Source organism: Populus euphratica, unplaced genomic scaffold (genome assembly GCF_000495115.2).
Source record: "Populus euphratica unplaced genomic scaffold, PopEup_1.0 scaffold147.1, whole genome shotgun sequence".
NCBI lineage: Eukaryota > Viridiplantae > Streptophyta > Magnoliopsida > Malpighiales > Salicaceae > Populus > Populus euphratica.
Genome location: NW_011500032.1, coordinates 476,978 through 504,791, shown reverse-complemented (window position 1 = coordinate 504,791; position 27,814 = coordinate 476,978). Strand labels below are relative to the sequence as shown.

General features: G+C 35.5%; 2 protein-coding genes across 4 annotated transcripts; both read left to right on the top strand.

Moving 5' to 3' along the window:
- Window positions 1–939: 939 nt before the first annotated feature.
- LOC105142546 (uncharacterized) lies at window positions 940–3,238 on the top strand. The gene is made up of 2 exons (XM_011050225.1): window positions 940–1,275; window positions 2,728–3,238. Exons 1-2 carry the CDS (start codon window positions 1,152–1,154, stop codon window positions 3,036–3,038), a joined length of 435 nt encoding a protein of 144 aa, XP_011048527.1. The 5' UTR covers window positions 940–1,151; the 3' UTR covers window positions 3,039–3,238.
- Window positions 3,239–3,346: 108 nt separating this feature from the next.
- LOC105142547 (uncharacterized) lies at window positions 3,347–8,003 on the top strand. Of its 3 annotated transcripts, XM_011050227.1 has the most exons (12): window positions 3,347–3,568; window positions 3,659–3,715; window positions 3,821–3,872; window positions 3,961–4,034; window positions 4,133–4,263; window positions 4,673–4,796; window positions 4,933–5,075; window positions 5,181–5,504; window positions 5,600–6,349; window positions 6,863–6,985; window positions 7,628–7,699; window positions 7,816–8,003. In XM_011050227.1, exons 1-9 carry the CDS (start codon window positions 3,544–3,546, stop codon window positions 6,134–6,136), a joined length of 1,467 nt encoding a protein of 488 aa, XP_011048529.1. In that variant the 5' UTR covers window positions 3,347–3,543; the 3' UTR covers window positions 6,137–6,349; window positions 6,863–6,985; window positions 7,628–7,699; window positions 7,816–8,003. The 3 variants fall into 3 exon arrangements, with proteins under 3 accessions (XP_011048529.1, XP_011048530.1, XP_011048528.1); XM_011050228.1 differs by having other exon boundaries at window positions 5,181–5,462; window positions 7,628–8,003; XM_011050226.1 differs by having other exon boundaries at window positions 7,628–8,003.
- Window positions 8,004–27,814: the final 19,811 nt, after the last annotated feature.

The following is a 27,814-nucleotide window of genomic DNA, read 5'->3' as shown; positions in this document are numbered from 1 at the left end:
TGGGTGGCTAATTAATTAGTGTTGCTATAAAAAATAAAATGGCGGCTGATGGCTATTAATTAATTTGTATTAAAAGGAAAAGTGGGATACTAGATTTGTTGTAAAAGATGCGGAAAGTGGAACATAAATTTGATGTAAAATAGAGGAAAAGTGGGATAAGATTTGCTATGTAAAAATTAAAAGGAAAAAGGGCTACAACCCTCCTTAGCCTTGTAAAAGGCTCCGCCCCTATATATATATATATATGTACACACATACTATACTACACCAAAAAAAAGGTTTTTAAGACATTATTTTAAATATAATAATAATTTTGTGAATAAATATATATTTTTTATTGATTTTATTTTGGTGCTAACTCTAGAGGATGTAAAGTGTTGATTACCTTTAAAATGACCAAATTATAATATTTGAAAACTTAGATTACAAAATGAAAAAATAACAACCATAAATTCTCAAAATAACTTACCCCGTAATAAAAATTGAGAACACATATTATGATAACAACAATTTGTTTCCAAAACCTACATGGCTAAAATTTGTCCAGGATGTCTTCAATATTTTTATATTTTTAATTTTGTCTATCTAATAGGTGTAAAGTTTCCACTTTTCCATTAAATCATCATTCTATCAAATCTCTTCATATAAATTAATAGAATTATATTTTAATTTGATATACCTATTTAAACCCACTTGAAACCTTACCTTTCCCATTAACTTAGTTAAATTGTTTGATTAATTTTAACAAAGTTCATAATTTGACATGTAGGAATTAATAAAATAAAAAATTCATGAAGAGACTAAATTTTATCTAGTTTAGAATATGAGGACTAAAAACTTCTTAAAAAAGGATTTAAATGAAAGTTAAAAAATAAAATATATGGGCAAAACTAAAATCTGTAAGATCTTAGGGATAAAAATGAAAGTTAGCAAAATATTTCACAATGAGCTGCTGGTTTTCTGTCCTCTTTAATTTTCCCTGTTGTCGCTGTCTCTTGATTATTATTATATGAAGCGCGGAACTGTGAGAGAATCCAGAAAGAGGCAGCACAAAAAAGGAAGCTGTGAGAAAGAAAAGGAAAGAATTCTTTATTATTGTCATTGTTATTGTTAGTGTATTATAAAAGTGAAAGCTGCTGGCAAAAGCATCGATGAAAATGGAAGGTTCTAGATCAGAAAATGCTGCAGACTTGACCTCGAAAGAAACGCTAATTAATCGATACAAGCTGAAGCCCATTTGGCGTTTATTCATGATTGTTAATCTTGGTCTTGGAGGTAGTAAAATCCCTGCTATTGTTCTTTTGGGTTTTGATTTTTTTGTTTACAATGTGTTTGTTATATTGACTGCTTTGCGTTTTTCTTTTGTTGAGAAATTGATAGATTCCTTGACAACCTTCATGAGTGCCTAGATATATGTCAACTGCCGCATTTTTTTTTGAAAAACATTATGATCAGCTTCTATGTGAGCTTGGTGAAGTTTGTGTTCAATGGTGCACATTCTATTTTTAGTAGATCAAAGCATGGTTTGAAGACTCTGCAAAATCTGCTGATGAAATTGCTTCGGCTCCCTGGAACCAGGGATGTCATTGTGCATCTAATTTTGAGTTCCAGTCGAGTTGTTTTTTAGGATATTGACATCATGTTGTTAAGTTATTCTCAAATAGTCAAAGCTTCTGCTTTCATCATACATATATATATATATATATATATATATATATATAAGCATTTTCCACATCTACTTGAACCAATATGCTGATTGAAATTCAAGAATAATTATGTGGGATCTGATTTATACAATTGGATATTGGTGTAGCAACCGTGATGGAATTACTTATCGTGCAAGTTCATTACCATTTAACCATCCCTGATGACCTATGGGTTCTGCAATTAATATCAGTACTGGCAATATAAAGGCATGAGCAATTTGATTAGCTGTCTACTAGAAATAAATGCCAAAGGTGGCCATGTTCTTCCTGCCACTCCTCCAACTGATTCAGAATGGTCCACTAAGATTTAAGTAGGAGCTCACAATTCCTTATTCCTCAACTGTTAATTGAAGGATCATATCAAACTATTTTTTCAATTTCATCATTTCTAGGTGTCAAATTAGAGTCACCTGGAAATAGGATTGCAGAACGTTCAGGATGAGGATGTGAGGGCAGGGGACAGTCCCAATTACCTTTATGTGGTGCATAGTGGGTAGACACAATTGGTTCAATGTTTGTAATCGTGGGAACTTATCAGAGTCAATTATTTAAAATTGTGCCAGCGAAACCCTAGAATGCCTATAGGAAAATGAGTAAAATCCCGATGATGCATGCATGTATGTTTTCCATTTCAATTAAGAGAGGTATTTATTTATTTTTGTGAAAGCATTTGTCGTCCGATGCCTTCCTTCACCATGCCCTTCAAGGACTCTAAGAGTCCAGCTCTTGCACTGTCGTGCTGCTGGAACCAAAATGATCGAATTCAGGATGCTCGTTTATCTGTCTGGGTAACTATGAGTTAAATATGAGTTTGAAATTGCAAAATCAAATTTTCTGGATGTTTGCATATGCATTTTCAGTTTCTGTTATTGTTGATTATTTTATAGTTTAGTTTTTGATGCTTTGGAGCTATGATTCAATTCAAAACTTTGTTCCCTCTTAACTCAAGCACTTGTGAATAAAATGCTTAATAATAGAAGTTTGTAACTGATTTTTGTGGACTTCTTTCAACCACTTGCAGCTTATATGTTTATCAAGCCAAAAAAGAAAACGACAAGCAAAGAAGCAAACAGAGGTGTGGAAAATGACGAAGTTCCTGTAGAAGCTTTCTTGGAACCTGCAACCACTTCAATTCCTGAGAGACCACCTCCGCCAGTTATTCGGGAGGAAAAGGAGCACGTGCCTGAAGATCAGCAGCATGACCTTTTTAAGTGGATATTGGAAGAGAAGAGAAAAATCAAACCCAAGGATCGTGAAGAGAAGAAACAAATTGATGAAGAGAAAGCCATTCTTAAACAGTTTATACCCGCAAAGTCCAATCCAAGTCTTTAATTGATACTTTAACATTGGTGTTTGTTGTAAAAAAGATATGAGTTTAGCTTTTTGGGTTGCTTATGAGTTATGAGTTAGAGATTCTGCAGTTGGATATGCTTTCCTCTTACATTCTTCTTCAATGTCTCGGCTAATCAGATAGATATTGCAAATGTAAACACCAAAACCAGGACATTATTTGTATTACTTGTGGCTAATAATTTTGTTCATTTTGAGATGGTGGCAAAAGACAAAATTAGAGATTTGGCTTTGCACCAAGTAGAGGTTAGAAATATTTGTAAGGCTTGTGGTGACCCCACCATTTAAATTGCTTGTAGTCCAACCACATCCACTCTTTTCTATCCAATCCTAACTCATGCAGATGCTCCCAAACACCACTCTTACCTGGAGCAATCGTTTTAGATTTTCAATATGAGATCATAGCTCTTCTACTTCTGTGTCCCTGGTTGATCTCTTGACTCTTCGATACCTGAGCCAACTTGAAAAATCAAGTTTTTGATCTTCAATGCCAGGAGCCATCGAAGTCTCAGGTACTACAGAACTGTAGTTTCTAAACTGAAATTCAAACCTGGCAGTTCTTTTGTTACAGCTGAATATGTTCCACTTTTATTTCTTCCCAGTTCTTGATTTCATGGGTCTTCAGTCATCATCACCACCTTCGCAAATGTCCATAAAGGGTACACGATGACCAATTATTTGTTTTTTGTTTTTTTCCTTTCTTTCCTTGTTTTCCTTGGAACATTAAAATCTTACAGGGCTTGTATTTCATAATCATTCTGTAGTTTCCATGGGCAAAAGAGAGTATGAAACACGGGACAAGGGAGATTTCATTTTGTAATATCGTTTCCTCTCTTTCTTTGCAGTTTTATTTTTATGTATAAAACGTTGAAGTTTTACTCATACACGTTGTGTGTTGGAGCAGTCCATTAACAACACTCCGCGAAAATTTGATTGTTACACTGCAGGATGCCAAGGGAAATGAAATATCACATACAGGTTTTAGCTCAATCATTTCTCATTTGCTTTAATTGATCACTTGCACTAAATTCTATTCATCTGTTCATCAGCAACGGGATGGTTATGATTGGTTGCAGGTGTGGAGACAAGGTTAGTAATAGAGAAGGGTATTTGGGATGACACATTTCCCTTGGAAGGAGGTGGGCATGTGCGCATGAAGTTGCAGTTTGTCCTCAGTGAAGCAGACCGCCATCGTATCCGTCTCATGGTGCAGTTGCTCTGTTCTGTTCCTTTAATATCTTAACTCTCTTGTGCCCTTCTAGTCCAATTGGATAGTTATTGTTATTAAGCGATCACTAACTTATCTACTGATGGCACGACAAACCAGCAATTCCAGTGTTTCTGTACCCACAAACTAGAGCAATCCTTAGGAATTTTCTTCATTAGCCCTATGAGACAATTAGTTTTGTATTTCCAAATAGATGGTTGTGTTGATTCTGGTTTTAGTTGACGTGGTAGTGAAGCTTGTCATTGAAATCTTTTTGCGCAAAATGTACTTTATTGGAGTAGTTAGATAGCCTTATTGCTTTCAAGCCTTTTGTTTTCATTCTTGGGAGTTAGAAGAAGTGTAAAGTATCTCTTCTGTCTCTTGTCATATTTTTAAATCTTGTTTGCAGAGAGAGTTGGCATTGAAAAAGAAACATGATGAGCTTCTCAGCAGTGAACCTAGATGTCCAGAATATGCTACTGCTGTTGATAGTAGGGTTGCATCATCTTCATGGCCCAAACATGAGGTCTCAGGTTTGATCTTGCTTAAATGAAATAAACTAGAAAATGTTTAAACAGAAATATGAAAGCTAAAAGAACAAATAGTAATATCAAACTCCCCTATCTGAAAGTCTTTTTCTTGATTTTCTCACTGCTCCACCTTCTCAAGATTCAAGAAAAGGAGTTTTTCAAAGTGAAGTGATGGCGACTCAAGTTAGTCTGATAGCGACTCCTCCCACTTTTTCCAAGAGTGGAAAATCATGTCTGGACAACAGGGAAGGAACAAATTGTGTTCTGAAGCAAACAAGTCCAGTTAAGGATCCCTGAACATTGCTTGTGAATGTTGTTTCTTCCATTGAAAAACAAAGCATTTGATAATTACCTCAAGATCTTCTCACAACATTTGACCTGTTTTAGAATGATCCAGATAAACATGAAGGCTCTCCATCCATTGCTCCTGTTTTGCAAGGATTTGGAGCCAATCTAAATGAAGAAAGCCACAAGAGCTTAGGAAAGAAGAGAGGAACGGAGCCTCCTCCCATTGATGTTCCCCTTAAAACCATTCGCTCAAAAGAAGCTCTGTATTTTGGAAGCTCAGAACCAAAAGTGACTGCAAGTGATAAGATTCCTGCGAAACTAAAAGGACATGGGGATAGTGTCCCGGGGAAGCAGAACCCAGTGAACAAAACTCCTAGAAATGTAAGGAACATGATAACTGCCTTTGAAAGTAGTCTAAATCAGGTGTGTTTGGTTTATTGTTTTAAAATTCTGCGTGCTAGAACCAGCAAATTCTTACTTTTCTAAAATGTTATTCAACAAAACTTGTGGTGATGCAGGATGTGAAACCAAAAGAAACACCGCTACCAATAAAATCTGCATCGAGCAGGTTGGAAATTCCAATGGAATTTGCTCCAAAATGTTTTTGGTCAGATGAAGTTAGAACAGAAAAGAATATACCAGAACAATCACTTCCAGGAAGGGATAGAAGTCCTTATCTTATAGAAGACATTCAAGGAGCCTCAAATAATATTAGAGAAGGAGAAGAGCATGTTGGTTTTGTTCGAGCATCTACTGTGACTACTTCATCTCAGGATACAGGGAAGTCGGAGGAAGAGTTAAGTGATGCAAGTTTTCGAAATAAAGGATCAAATGTAGTTTTGAAGAATAAACTCCAACTTATGGATAAAGCTGACATGGGGAAAGAGAAAACTTCTGATGTTTTGTTGAGAGCTTTGGTAGGTGACAAAGCTTCTATTTCAGGAAGAATGCTTAATGAGTATTTGGGTAAACAACCATATTGTAAATTGTTAGCCGGGAAAAAACATTCAGGTGGCAATTTGCTCATAACTAAAAGTGGAAAAGAAACTCACTAAAAAAATTTGGAAAGAATCAGCATTCAAGAAGGTTCAGGAGATGCGCATCATTCTTCAGAATGCTATGGTGCTTGGATATTCCCTTATGAAAGACGGCGGTTGTGTATCACAACTGCAGGAACCCAACTATTGAATCTAATGGGAAGTTTCTGGGATGACACGAAAGTGCAAGCAGGAAAGATGAGTTCTTCTGTAGCAGAAAACATGGAAGAGGTATTTATTTTCTTCAACGGACAACTTTTACAATGGCTGAACATTATTCAGCAAGAGTCTCATTTTCTTTGTAAAACATCTGTTGAAGTATGTTTGCTCATAACTCGAGCCATGGTATGAGGTTATGAGCAATAGAAGTGGTACTAACACAACCATTGAATGTCGCATTATGATATCACTTCCTGGTTTGACTTGAACATCTTACAGGGGTGAAATACACCAATCTCAATAATATATATAGTAACTCTTGCAAATTCAGTAGCATGTACATGCTATGCATCACTGAAGGTGAGTGCTAACTTCATTACTTATTCCTTCCATACCGAATGAGTAATGAGTTTGTTTGTTAAATATGAAGTTATCAAATTGCAAACGAAACCAACCCAATTCAGCTGAGTTGGAATGATGCACATATTTGTGGTTGTCTGACCATATATGGCTGAATGACTTTCCTTATGATTTTTCAGAAACTCAATTCAATAATCTAATGATTTCTTTGCCTATTATATCCAGCTTAGTGTTCATGGTGGCACTGGTATCATGTCCAAAGAACGCGAGAAGACCTCTCAAAGACAGAAAATGTCAAAACTTCAGGGTTCAATTGATGCTGAAACTTCTGGAGGACCAGTTGGGCAGGTTTCTTCCCTTTCCCTTTCGTCAAACCATGCTTTTGTTTTGATAATTACTTGGAGCTATCTTTAGAAGGATTCATTAATGGACAAAAATCTATTCTACACCAATTACTATATTAATTTTTGAACAGACCAACAATCATTTTGTGTATTCATCTGATCCCCGTCTCCTACCATGAGTGTCTAATGGGAAACATATTGAAGAAAGTGGAAGGAAGCAGATCTTTTAACAATGGTCCCGAGAACAACTCTTTTTGAGACAAAAAAAAAAAATAAGAATATATCAGGCAATCGGCCCTTCTTAAAATTCTTAGAAAACTCCACGCTTTTCTGCAGTTTTTAAATTTAATAATTACCTTCTTGAATATCTCCATAGAAACAGTGTCAAACAACTTCCTTTGTCATTAACTTTCTTATATATCCTGTTGAGGATGTGCTACCTCAGCATCAAAAGATCCAAAAGTAAGGAAACATTAAATTTTGCTATGATGGAGTGCTATTGATTTTGCATTAAATCCATATGAACTGTCAACAGAGACAGATATAATGTAGTCATTAGAATAATGTACTCTCCTTGCTATCTTCTCCTCACTAGAATGGGAAGAAAGAGCTTGAGAGCTTAGTTGTAAATGTTGTTTTTACTCAGGTGATGAGAGGTGTAATCATGGTTGGGTTTGCTACGCTTGTTCTCCTTACCAGACAGAAAACCAGGTAGCAGGTACCTATGTCATCTCTCCTTTGATGTAGAAGAATGCCGCATGCTCTTCACATTTATCAACACATCAAACAACATTTTTTGTCAACTTGTTAAGTTGCACTCTTGGGATTTTTCAGATAGATATGCTAGATGATTGGTGCTGTCGAAGCGGTCAGCTTATAGAAAGTACAGGAACTATTTGTATCCACAAATTGCTTTCAAATTATCTGGATTCTTCTGTAAGGATATGTTGGTGCTCCTATATTTTTAATGAATCCCTGGGCTTATCAAGAAAAACAAGCTTGCTTATATATGAGTTCCATAAGATCCGGATGAACAATTTTCTGGTATTGTTTAGCAGTTTCCAATCGTTTTAGTTCTTACATGCTTTCTTTTGAAGCAAAACAATTAAAAGCACGTAAGTGTTTGATAAGAATTTGAATGTCTTGGTACTTTGCTTTTGGATGTGAAAGTTTATTTTTTTTTTTTTTCTCTCTTAAAGTAACTATGAAACCTATTGACTTGTCTGTTTAGAGATCAAGAGCATGAGTTATCCTCGTAGCACCCTTGAACCACCAAATTCAAGCATGTCTGTAGTGTTTGGTGTTTGGTGTTTGGCGTGTTTGACATTATGTTTTAAAAGTTTTTTAAAAAAATTATTTTTTTTTTTATTTTAAATTAATATATTTTTTATCTTTTCAAATAGGTGATCTTAAAAATAATATTTAAAAAATAAAAAATATTATTGGTATATTTTTTTTAAATAAAAAATATTTTAAAAAGTAATTCTAACCATACTTACAAACATGTATTCGAAGAAAGTCAATAATACACACATAAGGTATCATTTTTAATAGCCTATAAGGTTTGATGAACACAACAAATAGAGAAATAATTTGCAATGGATTAAAAATCATTTGAGAAGAAATCTGCATGCATCAAGTGGATTTTATTGATTTAAAAGCTCTGAATACGGCTTGTCAAAGGGAAATTATTATTGATGAGCACACTTTGAATTTTTATAACTAGGTTGTTTAGAATTTTAAACGGGCAAATCCAGAAGAATGAAGGTAACAGGTTGAGTGAAGCAATGAAAGTAAGAGAGATCATCAAACCAATTATCGTTCTACAGGTTGGCTGCTTTCTTTCGATCAGTAAATGAACATTGCAACAATGAATAATAGAACATATTAAAATATGAACAATCACGGGATGATTTTGTTAGAATAAACCAATTGATACATATACTTGCTGTTAATATATATGCTTGGGATCTAGATATTACATGCTACCAACATTAATTCCCTTAACGATGAGTTATAAATAAGGTAGGGGAAGGAATTTGAATAGAACTGTAGCGAAAAAACTTCAAATTCACTAAACACATCGTTTCACTTATAATTAGTAATGTGTCAATAGCCACGTATAAAAAAACTATAAATCCTCCTATTCCGGACAAGCACCTTGCATGCATATAATGCATTGCAACCAAATAGTATAGGCAAAGAAAAAAAATATGCATTGTGTATGTGTGAAGAAAGAAATTCAGGTGAATCTGCTCCCATCCTATCCAAGTTCAATTTCAATTCAGTTTTAGTTATTGTTACTAGTTTTAATCACCAAATATACCTTTTAGTGCTCATTTTGGCTCCTAAAATTTCTATAATAGTGACAGCATTCACTAGAATAAAGATTTAGTGTTCTTCATTCTGTTAAATCGTCATAAGTGGTATCAGAGCTCTCCTTCCTTGGACTGGGAACATGGCACCTGACATAAGAACCGCATAGATCAAACGATTTGAAGATTCTATCGAATCATCCAAAAAAGAGGCTAACACCAAGTATGATCAGCTAGTTAATCTTATGAGGGACCAAGGTCAAAGGTGGGATCACACCACCCATAATCACGAAGCTCAAATAGGGGGAATTAAAGATCTGCTCCATGTGTTGACACAATAACTAGAATCGGTTATGCAAAGGTTTCCTCCCTCCTCAAGGGAATCCAGTCGCAACAAAGATAAGTATGCTGCTTATCAAACTAAACCTTCATTCAGGCCTAGCTACTCAACTAAAGGAAGGCCATTAAATTACAAGGTACACCGACCTAAATATCTTTTTCCAGTGTTTGAGGGTGAAGATGTGTATAGATGGTTGTACAAATGTAACCAATACTTTGATATTGAAGACATTGATGAATCAGATAAATTGAAACTAGCTTCCTATTACCTAGACGGCATAGCCCTTTACTAGCACTAGAATTTTATGAGGAACCTAAACAACCAGAGTGTGAGCTGGGGAGGAATATGTAGAAGCTCTTTGTTATAGGTTCGGGGAGCAGAAGGATCCAATGGAGGACATGATAGACCTGAAACAGGTAGGGACTCTAGAGACTTATATCCATAATTTTGATGTTCTATAGAATAAGGCTGGCATTGGGGAGAAGCAAGCATTAGTTATTTTTTTTACATGGGTTGGAACTAGAAATTAAGAACACTGTAAAAATATTTGAACCCTTGGGCAAGCCTTTAATCTTGCTAGATTACAGGCAAACACAATAACTCACAAACAAAGTCAAGGATATATACCAAAACACTCAATGTCCACAGCATCCCATAACCTTTCATTAAAACCCATACACACACCAAATCTTACTACCACCCATTTCTCCACAGCTAGCAACATACCTACTGTTAAGGCATCTTCTTGGTCAAACAGCTCCCAAAACTCATTTAATAGGACCCCTAATAAACCCATCAAATCTATAAAGAACTAGGAATCTGAAGAATAAAGGCTGAAAGGACTTTGTTTTTGGTGTGATGATAAATTCATGCCAGGCCGTAGGTGTAAGAATAAAAGGTTATATTCCCTGAGTATTCTACAGGAGGAGGAAAAAACTAACGGGGATGAGGTCTAGGAAGAGGAAATCATACCCTACATCTCCTTGAATGCCTTAGAAGGAACCGAAGGTTTTCATACTATGAAGGTGACAGGGAGAATAGGGAAACAAAGCCTCCACATCCTAGTGGACTTTAGGAGTACCCATAATTTTCTCAACTCCTCTATAGCATTAAAATTGCAAAGTGAGTTAACCATCACACCTATCACGGTACAGACAACCAATGGGGGAAAAATGTCATGTGAATCAGTCTACAAGGGTCTCAAATGAAAGATACAGGGAGTGAGTTTCGAAGCTGATTTGTTTATCATGGATTTAAACAATTACGACATAGTGCTTGACATTCAGTGGCTATCTATGTTAGGGGAGACATTTTATGCAACTATAAGCACCTTTGGATGTCTTTCGATTAGCAAGGCCAGAGGGTGTTGCTTAGAGGGGAAAATCCCATCAAATTCCAAGCTATTGAGCTGGAGCAGCTTAAGGGATTACTGAGCAATTTGAAATAATTGGCAGAAGTCCATTTGTGCAGTCTACGAATTCTAGACTAGGATGAATTCACTCTTAGTTTACTAACAGTGGCACCACCTCCTCACCTCAACAAGGATCACAAAATCACAGAGTTGATGGGTGACTATCAGGACTTATTTAAGGAACCTAAAGGACTGCCACCACCTAGGAGCCATTATCACATTGTTCCTTTGAAGGAAGGAATCCAACCTCTTAATTTGAGACCCTATAGGTACTCAGGGTTGTAGAAAGATGTGTTGGAAAACATGGTAGAAGAAATGCTGGAAACGGATATTATAAGGCCTAGCAACAATCCATTTGCTTCACCAGTGGTCTTGGTTAAGAAAAAAGATTCCACCTGGAGGTTATGTGTGGATTATAGAGCTTTGAACAGACTTACGATCAAGGATAAGTACCCCATTCTAGTGGTGGAAGAGTTACTGGAGGAACTAGTAGGAGCAACCATTTTTTCAAAGATTGACCTTCATTCGAGGTATCACCAGATCATAATGGGTTTAGTGGAGGAATTCAAGACGGCTTTCAGAACTTATAACAGCCATTACAAGTTTTTGGTTATGCCTTTTGGGCTGACCAATGCACCCGCTACATTTCAGAGCTTGATGAATGAAGTTTTTCGAGTACACCTCAGGAAATTCATCCTGGTATTTTTCGATAACATTCTCATACACAATAAGTCTTCTATAGCTTACTATGAACATCTAAGAACTATTTTCAATTTGTTGAGGATACATCAATTGGTTGCTAAAGCAAGTAAATACAGTTTTGGTAGTGAGCAGGTCGAGTATTTAGGCCATATTATTTCCAAATCTGGAGTTGCTACTAACCCCAGCAAAATCAAAGCAATACTCGATTGGCCCTTAACTAGGAACCTGAGGCAACTACGAGGGTTTTTGGGGCTTACAAGCTACTATCAAAGGTTTGTGAAGGGATACGGGTCCATTTATAAACCATTGATGCAAATTCTTAAAAAGGATTCTTTCGGATGGAATTCTAAAGCTACCACTGCATTTACACTACTCAAGGAATTGATAACAACCCCTCTAGTACTATCCTTACCAGATTTGGATAAACTATTTATGGTAGAAATGGATGCCTCTATGGTTGGTATGGGAGCGATTTTAATGGAAGAAGGCCACCGTACTGCCTACATTAGCAAAGCTCTAGGATTAAAACAGCAAGCCATGTCAATCTATGAAAAAAATATTGGCTATCATGCATGCAGTTCACAAGTGGAGACATTACCTATGAGGAAAGCATTTTAAGATTCGCAGTGACCACGTAAGTCTAAAATACCTCTTGGATCAAAAAATAATCACTCCAATACAACATCAATGGCTAGTCAAGTTGATGGGGTATGATTATGAGATAGAATACAGATGAGGGAAGGAGAATATGGCCGCATATGCACTTTCCAAGCATGTCAATCATGAATTTTTACTATGATTGTCTCCTCCATTTCTTCTAACATCATGAAGGCAATTAGCAATTCTTGGCAAGGGGATCCATATTGACTATCTATCATCCATGACCTATAATCAATGTCAAGCTCACATCCTCACTATAGTTGGGTAAATGGCCACTTATATAGGAAGGGTAAGATTGTGGTAGGCCTTGACTTGGAACTACAGTCCAAGATTATTTCCCTATATCATATCTCAGCATTAGGGGGGCACTCAGGAGTGACTGCCACTGCAAAACAAGTGGGAAGCTTGTTCTACTAGAAAGGGCAACAAAAGCACATCCACCAATTTGCCAGGGAATGCTCTACCTGCCAGCGAAACAAACACAAAAATATAACCACCCCAAGACTCTTACAACCTCTGCCTATTCCCCATACCCCATTCATTGACATCAGTATGGATTTTGTCGAAGGGTTACCTAAATCTAAAGGAAAGGATGCTGCTTCACCGCTTTTTATGATCGCCTTGTTTTAACTCGCAAGTGCACGAGTGTGCGATATAGCAATTAACTCGATAAGATCGAGGTCATATCCACAGAGAGCTAGATCTAGAAAATAAGTTAGGTAACAAAAAAAACTCAAGAGAAATTAAATTAATAATAACTTGGTTGAAAATAATTGATGGATTTGTTTTGAAAGATGAAAACGTGTAAATAGATTTTAAATGATAAGAAAAAGTAAATCTTGGTCCAAATCAATTTTAATGGTGATGTATTGGTGATTCCTTCAAGATATATAAGATAACTCAACCTAATATCAATGATGGTGATATTAGATTGGAAGATATTACAATGAAGTTTAAAAGGATGAAGATTGATTATTGCTTAAGAATGAACAAGTACTTTCATATTAAGTAAGACATTGAATCAAGCAATCTCTATACCAAAACTAAAGTTTGTGCATAGAAATTGAAGATTATAACATTACCTAAATGGTTTCTAAAATTTCTTTGCAATAATAAATCATTCATGAAGAAAATGAGAAGATAAACATTAAGATTCATTCATATCTTAAAGAACTCACCTCAACCACCATCATCCTTGATTTGGATCCAAGAAAGAGATTAACCAACCATGATTATATATAAGAACACTTTAATAAACATGAAATAACTTGAATTAAACTGAAATAATATGTTTTACAAGCTAAAGAACCAAAATCTATAAAGAAGAACACAACACAATTTCAGTAAAAATTCGGACACAAATCTGATGCTAACTTTGGACAGCAATTTAGACCCCCTTAGAAGCCTTATCTCGAGATGTCTATTATAGAAATATTTATAGGAAATTTTGTCACCTTTCCAGATCATTAAAGAACAGCGCATTTGGATACTTGAGTCAAAAGTTATGGGCAAAACACCAAAAGGTGTTCTGAAAAATCAAATCAAGACAGTTTTACAACCACTTTGGTGCACGTTTTTCTTCCTCATTTATGAGCTATCTCTTTCTTCTTTTTGACCCAAAATAATGTAAAAATGTCCCCTCCAGCTTTCCATCCATGTGCTTGCCTTCTCGGATCAATGAATTACCCAAAATAAATCAATTGTTGTTGTGTGGACATGTAAGATCATGGATTGTGTTTGGGCTGATTTGAAGGTTGATTTGGGGCTGATTTGAGGATGAATTTAAGCATCAAATAAGTATACAAATATACCTATTATTTGGGCTAAGATTGACATTGAAACCTTGAGTGTTTAATGGTTGAAGTTTGCACACAACATAAGGCAAGTTTGGGCTTAAAATAGATCATATGATATTCTTTTCTAGAATTGAAATAGAATTGATTTTTGGAACAAATTTGGAGCACTTATTTGAACCAAGATTTGCTTCAATCTTCAACTAAATGTCTCTTCAATTCTTTGTTCTAAATTCCGACGTTGAATTTCCTGAATTAATTCATTTAAGCTTGAAAAACCTATCGAAACATTAAAACAAACTTCATTACTGAAAAGCACATCAATTATTATAAAAAAAACCAAATAAAAACAATAAATACATATGTAAAATAAGAGACTTAATGACACTTTTGATGCACAATCACACCCCCCAACTTAGATTTTGCTAGTCCTCAAGCAAAACAAAACATAAAACCTTTGAAATAAAAAGAATAATAACAATCCTAATTAGGCTCGATTCATCACACTTGAAGGACCTATCATGCAAACATTGATATCTTTAACTTAGTGTACACAATAGCAAATAAAGAAAAATAAGCATACTCACATTCTCTAAATCAAACATCCATATAAAATTTCCAAATTCAGTCATATTTATCGTGCAACCAACATAATTGATTCATACGAAAACTCAACTTGTAATCTTCCCTTCTCACCAACACAAACAAGGTAGCAAACTAGAGAAATATCTATATATATTTTTTTTCTTTTTTTTTTTATTTTTTTTTTGAAGATATGATTTATTCTTTGTCTTTAAGTTGTCACTTCCCTTTTGACGCGAATACAAACATTTGTGATGAATGCACCCGGTTACTCACAAAGTCACAAACTTAAAGTGCTTTGCATACTCATATTTTAAGCTGCCATTTGACGTAAAGATAAACATTTGTGATGAATACCCTTAGTTACTAAGCAACTCAAAACATTGGAGTAGATAGAACTTTGTACACATTTATTTATTTATTTGTGTAATAATTATTACTCTATTTACTTAAACCTTGTTTAGGACTGGATCAAAAGGGATAATCACAAGTAAAACATCATACTCATCTTTCATGCATAATCACACAACTCACACAACTTTTACAAGGAAAGATGTACTTCAATAATCTTAAAAAAAATACGTTATATCTTGCTTTATAAGATATTATCTATCCCAAATTAAAGCATGCAATGTTCAACATAATAATGAATCCAAAAATGAATGATAATCCTAAACAAGGATGAATGTCTGATTGAATTGGGCATGAGCTGACTTCTTGCTTGATTTTTTTTTTAACCTGCATATCACAACTAAAAAAAAACATTGATGTTTTTTTTTTTTTGAAAATAAAGAACCTCACACCCCCCAACTTAAAATAATACATTATCCTGAATGCATGAACAAGAAAATATAAAAGATGGAAGAAAAAAATAAAAATAAAAATAAAAATAAAATAAAAATAAAAACTTATTACTTCTGATACTACAATGGTATTGGATCTTCAAGATCCAATGTCTCAACTTCAGCCATAACGTTTTTAAGATAAGGTTTCAATCGATGACCATTTACTTTGAAAATATTTCCATTCTTGGGATTTTCTACCTCAAATGCACCATGCTCAGAGATGGATTTAATCACAAATGGACAAATCCATTTTGTCCTCAACTTCCCAGGAAAGAGATGTAATCGTGAATTATACAAGAGAATATTTTGACCAACATGAAAGGATTTTCTAAGAATATGTTTATCATGCAAAGTTTTCATCTTATGTTTTGAAATTTTTGCATTTTCAAATGCATCATTTCTCAGCTCCTCTAATTCATCCAATTGAAGCTTTCTATTTTTGTCAACCTCATTTTCATTGTCATTGAATTGCCGAATGGCCCAATATGTACGGTGCTCAATCTCAACAGGGAGATGACAAGGCTTTTCATAAACTAGCCTATAAGGAGACATTCCTAAAGAGGTCTTATAAGCAGTGCGATATGCCCACAAAGCATCAACTAGTCGTAGGGACCAATCTTTACGGTTTGGATTGACTGTTTTCTCTAAAATGTTCTTGATCTTCCTATTTGCCAACTCAGCTTGGCCACTAGTTTGTGGGTGATAAAGGGTACTGACCTTGTGAATTACACCATATTTTCTCATCAAAATCCCAACGGGTTTGTTACAAAAATGTTTTCCCCCATCACTAATCATAGCCCGGGCATGCCAAAACGAGAGAAAATATTTTCTTTCAAGAATTTGACCACAACTCGATGGTCATTGGTTTGAGATGCAATGACCTCCACCCATTTAGACACATAATCAACAGCTACAAGGATGAATTGGTAACCAAATGAACTTGGAAAAGGTCCCATGAAATCAATCCCCTAACAATCAAATATTTCCAAAACAAGGATGGGGTTAAGGGGCATCATGTTACGCCTAGTGAGGCTACCTAGTCGTTGGCATCGATCACATGCAACACAGAAGGCATGAACATCTTTAAACATGGTGGGCCAATAAAAACCACACTGCAAGATTTTGGCAATGGTTTTATTGGAAGAGAAATGCCCACCATAGGCTAATGCATGACAAAAATTAATGACACTTGGAATTTCATGATCAGGGATGCACCACCTAATAATTTGGTCAAGACAGTATTTAAATAGGTAGGGGTCATCCCAAAAAAAAGGTGCGCACATTGCGCAAGAATTTTTGTTTGTTAAGTTTAGACCAATGAGAAGGAATCTAACTTGTGGCTAGGTAATTTGCTATGTCAGCATACCATGGAGAACTAATATAAGAGACAGTACCTGCACAAAATAAATTTTCATCAGTAAAGAGTTCATTTATTGGAGATTTATCAATTATGCTCTCATAGCTTGAAAGACGAGATAAATGATCAGCCACTACATTCTCTACTCCTTTTTTTATCTCGAATTTCAAGGTTAAACTCTTGGAGTAGGAGTATCCATCGAATCAAACGTGGTTTGGCATCTTGTTTTGTGAGCAAATATTTCAATGTTGCATGATCAGTGAAAACAATAACAAGAGATCCAACCAAATAAGACCTAAACTTGTCTAATGCAAAGACCACAACTAAGAGTTATTTTTTAATTGTAGTGTAATTCAATTGAGCATCATTCAAAGTCTTGCTAGCATAATATATGACATGAGGTTTCTTGTCTTTTCTTTGCCCTAAAACAGCCTCAACCGTAAAATCACTAGCATCACACATCAGTTCAAATGGTAAAGACCAATCAGGAGCTTGCATGTTGGTGCAGTTGTCAACAACCCTTTAAGCTTTTCAAAAGCTTCTTGACATTTTGATGTCCAATCAAATTGGACATCTTGTGACAACAAGTTACACAATGGTTTGGCAATGGTACTAAAATAATGAATGAATCTTCGATAAAAACCAGCATGTCCTAAAAAGGATCTCACATCTTTCACAGTCCTAGGGGTAGTTAATTTTTGAATGATTTTCACTTTTCACTTATCTACCTCTATCCCTTTTGAAGAGACAATGTGACCTAAAACAATGCCATGTGTCACCATAAAATGACACTTCTCCCAATTGAGTACAAGATTGCTCTCTTCACACCTTTCAAGAACTTTTTCTAGATTCATTAGACACAACTCATAAGAATCCCCATAAACTGAAAAATCATCCATGAAAACTTCCAAAAAATTTTCCACCATGTCACTAAAGATACTCATCATACACCTTTGAAAAGTGGCTGGTGCATTACACAAACCAAAAGGCATTCTTCTATAAGCATAGGTACCAAAAGGACAAGTGAAAGTGGTTTTTTCTTGGTCTTCTAAAGAAATCTCAATTTGGTTGTAACCTGAGTATCCATCCAGAAAACAATAGAAAGCTCTTCCAGCTACTCTTTCAAGCACTTGGTCTAAAAATGGAAGCGGAAAATGGTCCTTCCTAGTCACCATGTTCAATTTACGATAATCAATGCACATACGCCATCCAGTTTGGATTCTAGTTGGTACCAGCTCATTATTTTCATTCTTCACTACCGTGACTCCAGATTATTATATGAAGCGCGGGACTGTGAGAGAATCCAGAAAGAGGCAGCACAAAAAAGGAAGCTGTGAGAAAGAAAAGGAAAGAATTCTTTATTATTGTCATTGTTATTGTTAGTATATTATAAAAGTGAAAGCTGCTGGCAAAAGCATCGATGAAAATGGAAGGTTCTAGATCAGAAAATGCTGCAGACTTGACCTCGAAAGAAACGCTAATTAATCGATACAAGCTGAAGCCCATTTGGCGTTTATTCATGATTGTTAATCTTGGTCTTGGAGGTAGTAAAATCCCTGCTATTGTTCTTTTGGGTTTTGATTTTTTTGTTTACAATGTGTTTGTTATATTGACTGCTTTGCGTTTTTCTTTTGTTGAGAAATTGATAGATTCCTTGACAACCTTCATGAGTGCCTAGATATATGTCAACTGCCGCATTTTTTTTTGAAAAACATTATGATCAGCTTCTATGTGAGCTTGGTGAAGTTTGTGTTCAATGGTGCACATTCTATTTTTAGTAGATCAAAGCATGGTTTGAAGACTCTGCAAAATCTGCTGATGAAATTGCTTCGGCTCCCTGGAACCAGGGATGTCATTGTGCATCTAATTTTGAGTTCCAGTCGAGTTGTTTTTTAGGATATTGACATCATGTTGTTAAGTTATTCTCAAATAGTCAAAGCTTCTGCTTTCATCATACATATATATATATATATATATATATATATATATTCTCAAAATTCTTCAAAAATGAATAAAATATAACACAACAAAGATGGTCCCTCAAAAAACTAATTTTTCTCAAATAAAATTCGGTTCATTTTTAAACCCGAAAAAAAACTGTTTTGTTACTGTTCAAGTGAATTATAATTCACTTGAACAATAACACAAAATGCTGTCTTTTAACAGCACAAAAGAAATGAACGCCCCCCTTTAGAATCCACCCAAAACCTTACTGCAATTGCAGAAGGTTTCCCGGCAAATTTCAATTTCCTTCCCCGCCAGAATATGAAGTAGAAAAGGAAAACATCTGAGCTAAAAAGGGGGTTGATGACAGCTCCTCCTCTCCCGGTTCCTTATGCACTAAATGAAACAAAGAAACTGCAATTCTAACACAAAAAATAAAATCTACACTCACAGCCATGGGAAGAAACAAAAGCTGACATTCATGTATGGCAAAAAGGAAATAGAAAATGAAAGTGAAATACATGCAGGTCTTCGCTGAAATGGTTTAGCCAAAAGATAAAAGAGTTCTTTTTTTTAACATCAAAACAAATACCTGCAGGTCTTCGCTGAAATGGTTTAGCGTGCTTCCTTGAATACCATCGCCTCCTTGGCTGCTGGTAAATGACAGACGAAAATAGAGATGCTGAAACAAATGAAATAATTGGTTTCCCCGTCGCCTGCCTCTCCTTTCTCCTCTCTTTTGTTTCTTTCACAGTGATGAAAGGATGTATAGGAAACAAAGGCTCTATGGATCAAAGAACAAAACCCCTCTGTTCCCCTGTTACCTGCGTTTTTTTTTTACTAACTCCCTGCCTATCGTTTTTTTTTTCCTCCTCTCCTTTGCTGCTCTTTTTCCTCTATTCTCCTCCCCCTTTTTTTTTTCTTTTCGTCCCCTTTCTCTCTCTTTTTCTCCTCTTGCCCTAGGTCATTAGAGAGGTCTAACCTATATCTATTTAGGAAGGATTCAATGCATTAATCCTAGGACGCAAATCCCTATTGATTTGCAGTAAAAAAAAACGCAAAAGGAAACTGCAAATTCTGATTTTATGGTGGTGCTTTACGTCTGATTTCTTTCCAGTTTTGGAGGATGGTGTGGTTCTTTTATTTCCTTCCATAGAGCCAGCTGCTACCTTTGAAATGAGGCAACAAAAACGTGGTCTTCAGCTCTAACAATCAGACATGATGAGAAAGGAAAACAGCAGAGAAAAAGGGAAAGAAATCAGATGGAGGGTGCAGCTGTAAAGTCTTATCTTCCTTATTCGGTGTGGTAAAAATCCTTCCATTTATGATGATCCAGGCCCCCTCTCCAACTTTCCATATCCTTCTTCAATTAAATCCCTCATTTTAACACTTTTCGATTCAGTCCTGGGTCCAGAAAAAATCCTTCGAATCAGTCCTGCAAAACTTGGGTTAGAATCCTGCTCACGGCAGAATTCTCTATTTTTCACGTCAAATATTTAAACGTGCAGAGCTTGAGCTTCTGATATCAAAATCCATCGATTTGAAAGACAAAATTCATCTATGCGTGTAGGATTACAACTTTGATAGGGATTTAGGGCGAGATATAATCATTTTATAGGACAGAATCGGGCCGCGATCTCGTCGGTCAAAAAGGGTCTCCTGATCTGATTCAAAAACTGATAAATACCGAGCATCCCGATATGACTGGGAGTACCCTAAGAATGACCTAGAAAAATCATGATGGCAGTAGAATTTTTTCGGTGCAAAACTTGGGTTAGAATCCTGCTTGCGGCAGAATTCTCTATTTTCACGTCAGATATTTAAACGTGCAGAGCTTAAGCTTCTGATATCGAAATCCATTGATTCAAAAGCCCAAATTCATCTATGCATCTAGTACTATGGCTTTCATGGGTAGTCAAGGCGAGATATGATAGAATCAGGCCACAATCTGGTTGGTCAAAAAGGGTCTCCCGATCTAAATTCAGGAAACTGACAATGCCAAGCATCCTCGACTGAGAGCCTGCCATAAGAACAATGAGCCCTAGGACCCAATCAAGGTGTAGGTCCATTCTTCAACATGTCATGAGTGATAGAATATAGTTGGGATGGTCAGATATTGCACGAACCTAAGTCAGAATCAGGGTCTAAGTTGGAACAAAACAAAAAAAAATTGCTGCAGTAGTAGAACTAGGTTTTTCTAGTGCCACTTTCAAGGAATTTATTTCAACCTTATAGCCCATGTAAAAGAGGAATGAATTTAGCATTATAAGGAATCCTAATTAGCTTAAGAATCCTAACAATTTCGATAGCAGTGGGGAAGGATAAAGAGAGCAGGAGATGGCTGAAACAGGGTTCGAAAAAAATCTTTCTTTCTCCTCCGCTTTTGTCAATTTTCTAGCAAACGTGAGCTACACTCCTACACTTGGTTCAAAACGGGTAGACACCATCTCTAGCACGTGGGGTCCAAAATTGAGTAACAACAGATGCCCCCTCTTTACAATGCTTACGAAGCAAAACTTGTTAAGTGCTTCGCGTAGTAAGTGTTATAAAATAAATTGTCTGATCATGCTAAAACTCAATGCTTTTCCTAAACAATGGTTTTGCTATTAGGTGACTTGCCTATCTAGAAAACTCCATGTTTTTTTTTATTTTTAGAAATGGTCCAATTATCGGGGGACCTGCTCAACCTAAAATTCTTAAAAAACTCCACACTTCACTAAGAAATAGTCTTAATATTGGGTGACTGACCCTTCTTAATATTCTTGGAAAAACTTCATGCTTTTTCTAAGAAACGGTTTCAATATTAGGTGACCGGTCCCTCTTAAAATTCTTAGAAAACTCCGCGCTTTTCTAAGAAACAGTTTCAATATCAGGTAACTGGCCCCTCTTAAAATTCTTTAGAAAGCTTCACGCTTTTTTCTAAGGAATGGTCTCAATATCGGGTGACCTGCCCACCTTAAGATTCTTAGAAAACTCCACGCTTTTCTAAGAAATGGTCTCAAAATCGGGTGACTTGACCATCTTAAGATTCTTAGAAAACTCCACGCTTTTCTAAGGAATATTCTCAATATCAGGTGACCTACCCATCTTAAGATTCTTAAAAAACTCCACGCTTTTCTAAGAAACGGTCTCAATATCAGGCAATCGGCCCTTCTTAAAATTCTTAGAAAACTCCACGCTTTTCTAAGAAATGGTCTCAATATCAGGCAATCGGCCCTTCTTAAAATTCTTAGAAAACTCCACGCTTTTCTAAGAAATAGTTTTAATACCAAGTCACCGGCCCCTCTTAAAAATTCTTTAGAAAACTCCACGCTTTTCTAAGGAATATTCTCAATATCAGGTGACCTACCCATCTTAAGATTCTTAAAAAACTCCATGCTTTTCTAAGAAACGGTCTCAATATCAGGTGACCGGCCCATCTTAAAATTCTTAGAAAACTCCACGCTTTTCTAAGAAATGCTCTCAATATTAGGTGACTTACCCATCTTAAGATTCTTAGAAATCTCCATGCTTTTCTAAGAAACGGTCTCAATATCAGGTGACCGGCCCATCTTAAAATTCTTAGAAAACTCCACGCTTTTCTAAGGAATGGTCTCAATATCGGGCGACCTGCCCATCTTAAGATTCTTAGAAATCTCCATGCTTTTCTAAGGAATGGTCTCAATATCGGGCGACCTGCCCATCTTAAGATTCTTAGAAATCTCCATGCTTTTCTAAGGAATGGTCTCAATATCGGGCGACCTGCCCATCTTAAGATTCTTAGAAATCTCCATGCTTTTCTAAGGAATGGTCTCAATATCGGGCGACCTGCCCATCTTAAGATTCTTAGAAAACTCCACGCTTTTCTAAGAAACAGTCTCAATATCAGGTGACCGACCCATCTTAAAATTCTTAGAAAACTCCATGCTTTTCTAAGAAACGGTTTCAATATCAGGTCACCGGCCCCTCTTAAAAATTATTTAGAAAACTCCATGCTTTTCTAAGGAATGGTCTCAATATTGGGTGACCTGCCCATCTTAAGATTCTTAGAAAACTCCACGCTTTTCTAAGGAATGGTCTCAATATTGGGTGACCTGCCCATCTTAAGATTCTTAGAAAACTCCACGCTTTTCTAAGAAATGGTCTCATTATCGGGTGACCAGTCCATCTTAAAATTCTTAGAAAACTCTATGCTTTTCTATGAAATGGTTTTAATATCGAATGAAAAAATTAAATGCTTTTTTCAAAAAATGATATCAATATCGGGTGACCTACCCGTTTTAACTTAAAAGAAATCATCTTTCCTCGAGGAATGAAGCAGTGCTAGTTGACAATTCCTATCATTTTCTTTAGTTTTGTTGACTTGAGATTTTGGACCTTAGTAGTTTTCCCAAAAACTTGGAACTATTTTGGCCTTCATCACACCTTCTCCTGCCAGGTTAGTGTTATGACAATATAGCATGCATGTCTTTTCTGTTACTTATTTTGGAAACATAGGTCCTCTTTTATATTATAGACTTCTTCGAGCTCTTATTTTTACTTTTTTGTTCGACATGTCCTCTTTAATCAATATATGCTCCATATACTGCATTTCCTATCCTTTTTATGCTTGGTGCAGAGATCTCTAGTTCCTTATGGGGCCCTTTCTTGATCCATTAAACATCGCTTTGTATTATACTTTTGCCGATGTTTTAATTGCCTTTTCTATTTTTTGAAAATTATTTTTAAGAGGAAAACACAAAAAATTTGGTTTTGTTCATGAAAAATAAAACTTTCAATGCAATCATCATATTTTGTTTTAAGCAACATTCTATGATGATACCCCTTTGGGCTTGACTTCTCTATAGACCCCTATATGCACTTCGTACAGTTCTTGCCCCCAGTGTGGTGTGCAAAAATATATCAAGTTTAGATTTGATTTGGATCTCTCCAATTGATGGAGTCATCTCCTTAGTCATGCGTAAAAAAATAGTTCTCTTAAGTAAAAGATTTCAAATGCTATGAGATCATATGTTTTATGAAAAAAAGGTTCTTTATAAAGAGAATTCATGACCGAACTTTATTTTATTGACTGGGAAGCATAGTATTTTTTTTATAGAGTCAGCATTCATAGGTTTAAATAGATCTTCTCCATCCATTCTAAATAACAATAAAGCTTCTTTCAAGAACGCTTTCTTTACCACCAAAGGGCCCTCATTGTTTGGCGCCCATTTACTTTGATCCTGTTCTGGTAAAGGCTATATTCAGCACAAAATCTCCTTTGTGGAATCCTCGAGGCCGGACCTTCTTGTCCTATGATTTGGCCATCCGTGATGATGATAGATTTTAGTTATCCTCTTTTTACTTATTAGATTCAACTATTCATATCTAACTTTTACTCACTCTACCTCTTCTAGCTCAGAGTCTATCAATACTCTTAATGAGAGGATTTCATTTTCTAAAGGTATCACTGCCTCTATTCTATATACCAACATATACGGGGTGACTCCTATTGAGATTTAAATTGCAGTGCGGTACGTGTGAAGGGCAAATGACAACATCTTATGCCAATCCTTGTAAGGGACTACCATCTTCTAAATAATCTTATTGACATTTTTGTTAGCAGCTTCTACCGCACCATTCATCTTTAGCCTATATGGCAAGGAATATGAATGCTTAATTTTCCATTTAACGCAGAGTTCTATTATCATCTTACTATTGAAGTTCATGGGGATTATTAATTATAATCTTTCTAATGGACCATATTGATAGATCAAGTCTCCTTCCATAAATTTCCTCATCACTTTTTTTTTTTGCCTCCATGTCATCCAAACATCTCAACAAAGTTCCATTAGATGATATCTTATACAAAGTTTCCCTATCAAGATAGAAATCCATTGCCAACCTCCTCAAAGTCTTCTTATTGATTTTAGATGCCCCCATGAGATATGTCTAGTTTTGGATGAAATTCTTGATATCATAGTACCAAGGGTTTCCATTTATTTCTCTTTTAACTAAGCAACAATGAGTTGGGTTACTTTTGATATCAATGTGTATCGCTTGTACCTTGTGCCCAAAGTCTATTCTAGTCAGAATAGTTTCCTTCCCTTCCTAGATGGTGAACTTTATTTTCTCAAATTCTCTAGCCAATTTAGACAGGTATTCTTGGTAAGGTCTCAACTTCTCGTCCTTGGTTTGCCATTCTCCTTTTACTTGGTAAATGATCAACATTGAGTCTCCATACAGGTCTATATATTTTTTATGTTGAGCTTCAATGCAGCCTCTAAAACGAGAATGCAATGCCACCTTTAAAACGAGAATGCAAACTTGATACTCCTATGTTGCATTATAACTTAACCAAATACAGATTTTTATTAGGAGAGATTATCATTGCATCAACTTTGTTACCACATGTTTATAGCACTATCAAAGTACATAGTCCACCAATCTAATTTTCCTTCTTCAATTAAAAAGCACATCTTCATCAGGTTAGAAAAATTTTGACGACTCATAATCTTCCATAGCATGATTAACTAGATGATCAGCGATGGCTTTTCTTGACATATATACTATGTCATACTCAGCTAGTATAACTTGCCATTTTACAATTTGGCTTGCTAGATAGGGGTGGATTTAGTAGGTACTGCTTGATTTTCTCGAAAGCTTCTTCACATTCATATTCCAAATTCTAAAGTTCTTCTTCCTTAACAAACAAAGATTAGGTCACAAGTCGTGGTTAATTGGGATATAAACCAAGCAATATAATTCAAACTCCCCAAGAACTTTCTTACATCCTTCTCAGTCTTTATTTAACCAAGTTCCACTTCTATCCCTTTGTCACTTATCAAAAATCCCAACTTCCCAGATTTCTCCCCGAATGAACACCTTGCATTGTTAAGCCTTAACTTGTACTTCCTTGGTCTTTCAAACAATTCCTTCAATATTTGGATATAATTCTCTCCCTCTCTGGATTTAGCAATCATGTCATCCACGTATACTTAAATCTCTTTTTACATCATGTCGTGAAATAGAGCCACCATGGCCTTTTGGGAGGTGGCCCCGACATTTTTATTTTTTTTTTAACATAAATGGCATGACCTTGTAACAAAGGTTCCCCATGGTGCTACAAATGTTATCTTTTTCTTATCCTTTTACACCATTTTTATTTGATTGTAGGCCTAAAAATCCATCTATAAAGGAATATGTGGAGCTACGTGTTATATTGTCTACTAACATATCTATGTGTGGTAAACATACTCTAATTTTATCTTCCTTTTTGGGTACTACCATTATGTTGGACACCCATTGTGGATATTTGACTACTTCTAGAAAACTGGTGTTCCAATGCTTTTCAATTTCTACCTTTACTTTGATTAAGACATCCAGATTAATTCTTTTCAACTTTTGTTTAACTGATTTGCATCCTTCTACCAACAATACCCTTTGTACTACAATATTCGTATCTAAGCCAGACATATCCTTATAGGACCAAGCAAAAATATCTATATAATCTTGAAGTAACCAATTCTTCTCTTTTTTAGGAGTGATTATAGTCCCTATTTTTTTTCTTATTTTTTCATTGCCCACATCTATGGTTTCAAGTTCCTCTCTAGCGGGTTTCCAAGCTTGTTTATGCTGTCCTATTTTCATCTCATTCTTCCTCTTCTACAACTACTACGTATTCTTTAAAGTTTAGCCATTCATTCTCAGTGTAAAGTGCAGGTGTTTGTTTTGGAAGTCAACTTTATAAAATGGAAAGTGATGTGTAAAAACATTAAGATGAACTTTTGAAAATGCATGATCTCATTAAAGGGAAAAAAATTGTCTCAAAATATTTGCTCAAGCAAAAAGATTAGGTGTGTAACATCATTCCAAATTCTTTCAAGCTCTTGTTTGGTACTGAGCTTTTGGGTGTGATCTTTCTTCGTTTTCCATCCTTTTCTTTAATCGAGTGTTGTGGATTCTAAAAAAAAGATCTATGTTTCTAGGTCTACGAATGCATGCATAGATGCATAAGATAATGCATGATATAATGCATGATTTATGATAAGAATGCATTTATATATTGGGTATGGATGCAACCTTCTTGTGAACGAATAATAGCCTCCACTTTATAAACATAGGTCCTCTTGTCACATTACTTTGCTAGGAGTATTGCCTTTCGAGTCATTTACTTGAATCATATTCACCAAGAGATAGATTTTGCATAAGAAGATGGGTCAAATTCCTTTTCATTAATGCTTGATAAGTTTATTATATTTAGAGATATAATATTTTAATCCCATTCATCAAAAAACTCTCTAGCCAAAGGTAAAAAGGCAAAGTCGCGGTTCTCAATCTTCCCTAGAAAAGCATTGGTTTCAGCTAGGCTTCGGCGATAGCGAATGATGTCCCTTTCCACATTTCATGCATTGATTCTAATAATTTGAACAAGTGCAGCAGCTTCGTCCATTTACTTATCTGTCTTGTTCATTTTTTTTATGAGCAACATATTGGTTCTGTTCAAAGCAGCGTTGTTGGTATCTATTTAATCCTTGTGTTTTTCCATTCCTACTAGCTTCTTGTCCAAATACTTTACCTTTTTAAGTTCCTTATCAAGTTTTATCCTTATAACTTTTATCTTATCCTTCATAACCGCTAACTTCGATTCAACAACCTCAAAACCTTTCTTTTTACTTTGTTCTTTTGTAATCCCTATCAAACGGCTTTCTAACTCAAAGGAACTTGATTTGTTGTAAACATAAGTTATAATCTTACAATCTCAAAGTCCTTTTTAACTTTTTCTTCTTCTTCTTACTACTACTACTACCACTACTACTACTATTACTACCACTATGGTTGTTGTTGTTGTATATTGTTATTTATAATTTACATAGTTATCCCCCTACGGTTTGACTTCGATCTTATCGGATTCTTTATCCCCCTA

Coding starts and splice junctions, on each gene's coding strand:
- LOC105142547 (XM_011050227.1), top strand. CDS start 3,544: ATGCCAGGAGCCATCGAAGTCTCAG. Junction 3,873..3,960: donor GACAAGGGAGATTTCATTTT/GTAATATCGTTT, acceptor GTGTTGGAGCAG/TCCATTAACAACACTCCGCG. Junction 4,797..4,932: donor GCCCAAACATGAGGTCTCAG/GTTTGATCTTGC, acceptor CACCTTCTCAAG/ATTCAAGAAAAGGAGTTTTT.
- LOC105142546 (XM_011050225.1), top strand. CDS start 1,152: ATGAAAATGGAAGGTTCTAGATCAGAAAATGCTGCAGACTTGACCTCG. Junction 1,276..2,727: donor TGTTAATCTTGGTCTTGGAG/GTAGTAAAATCC, acceptor AACCACTTGCAG/CTTATATGTTTATCAAGCCA.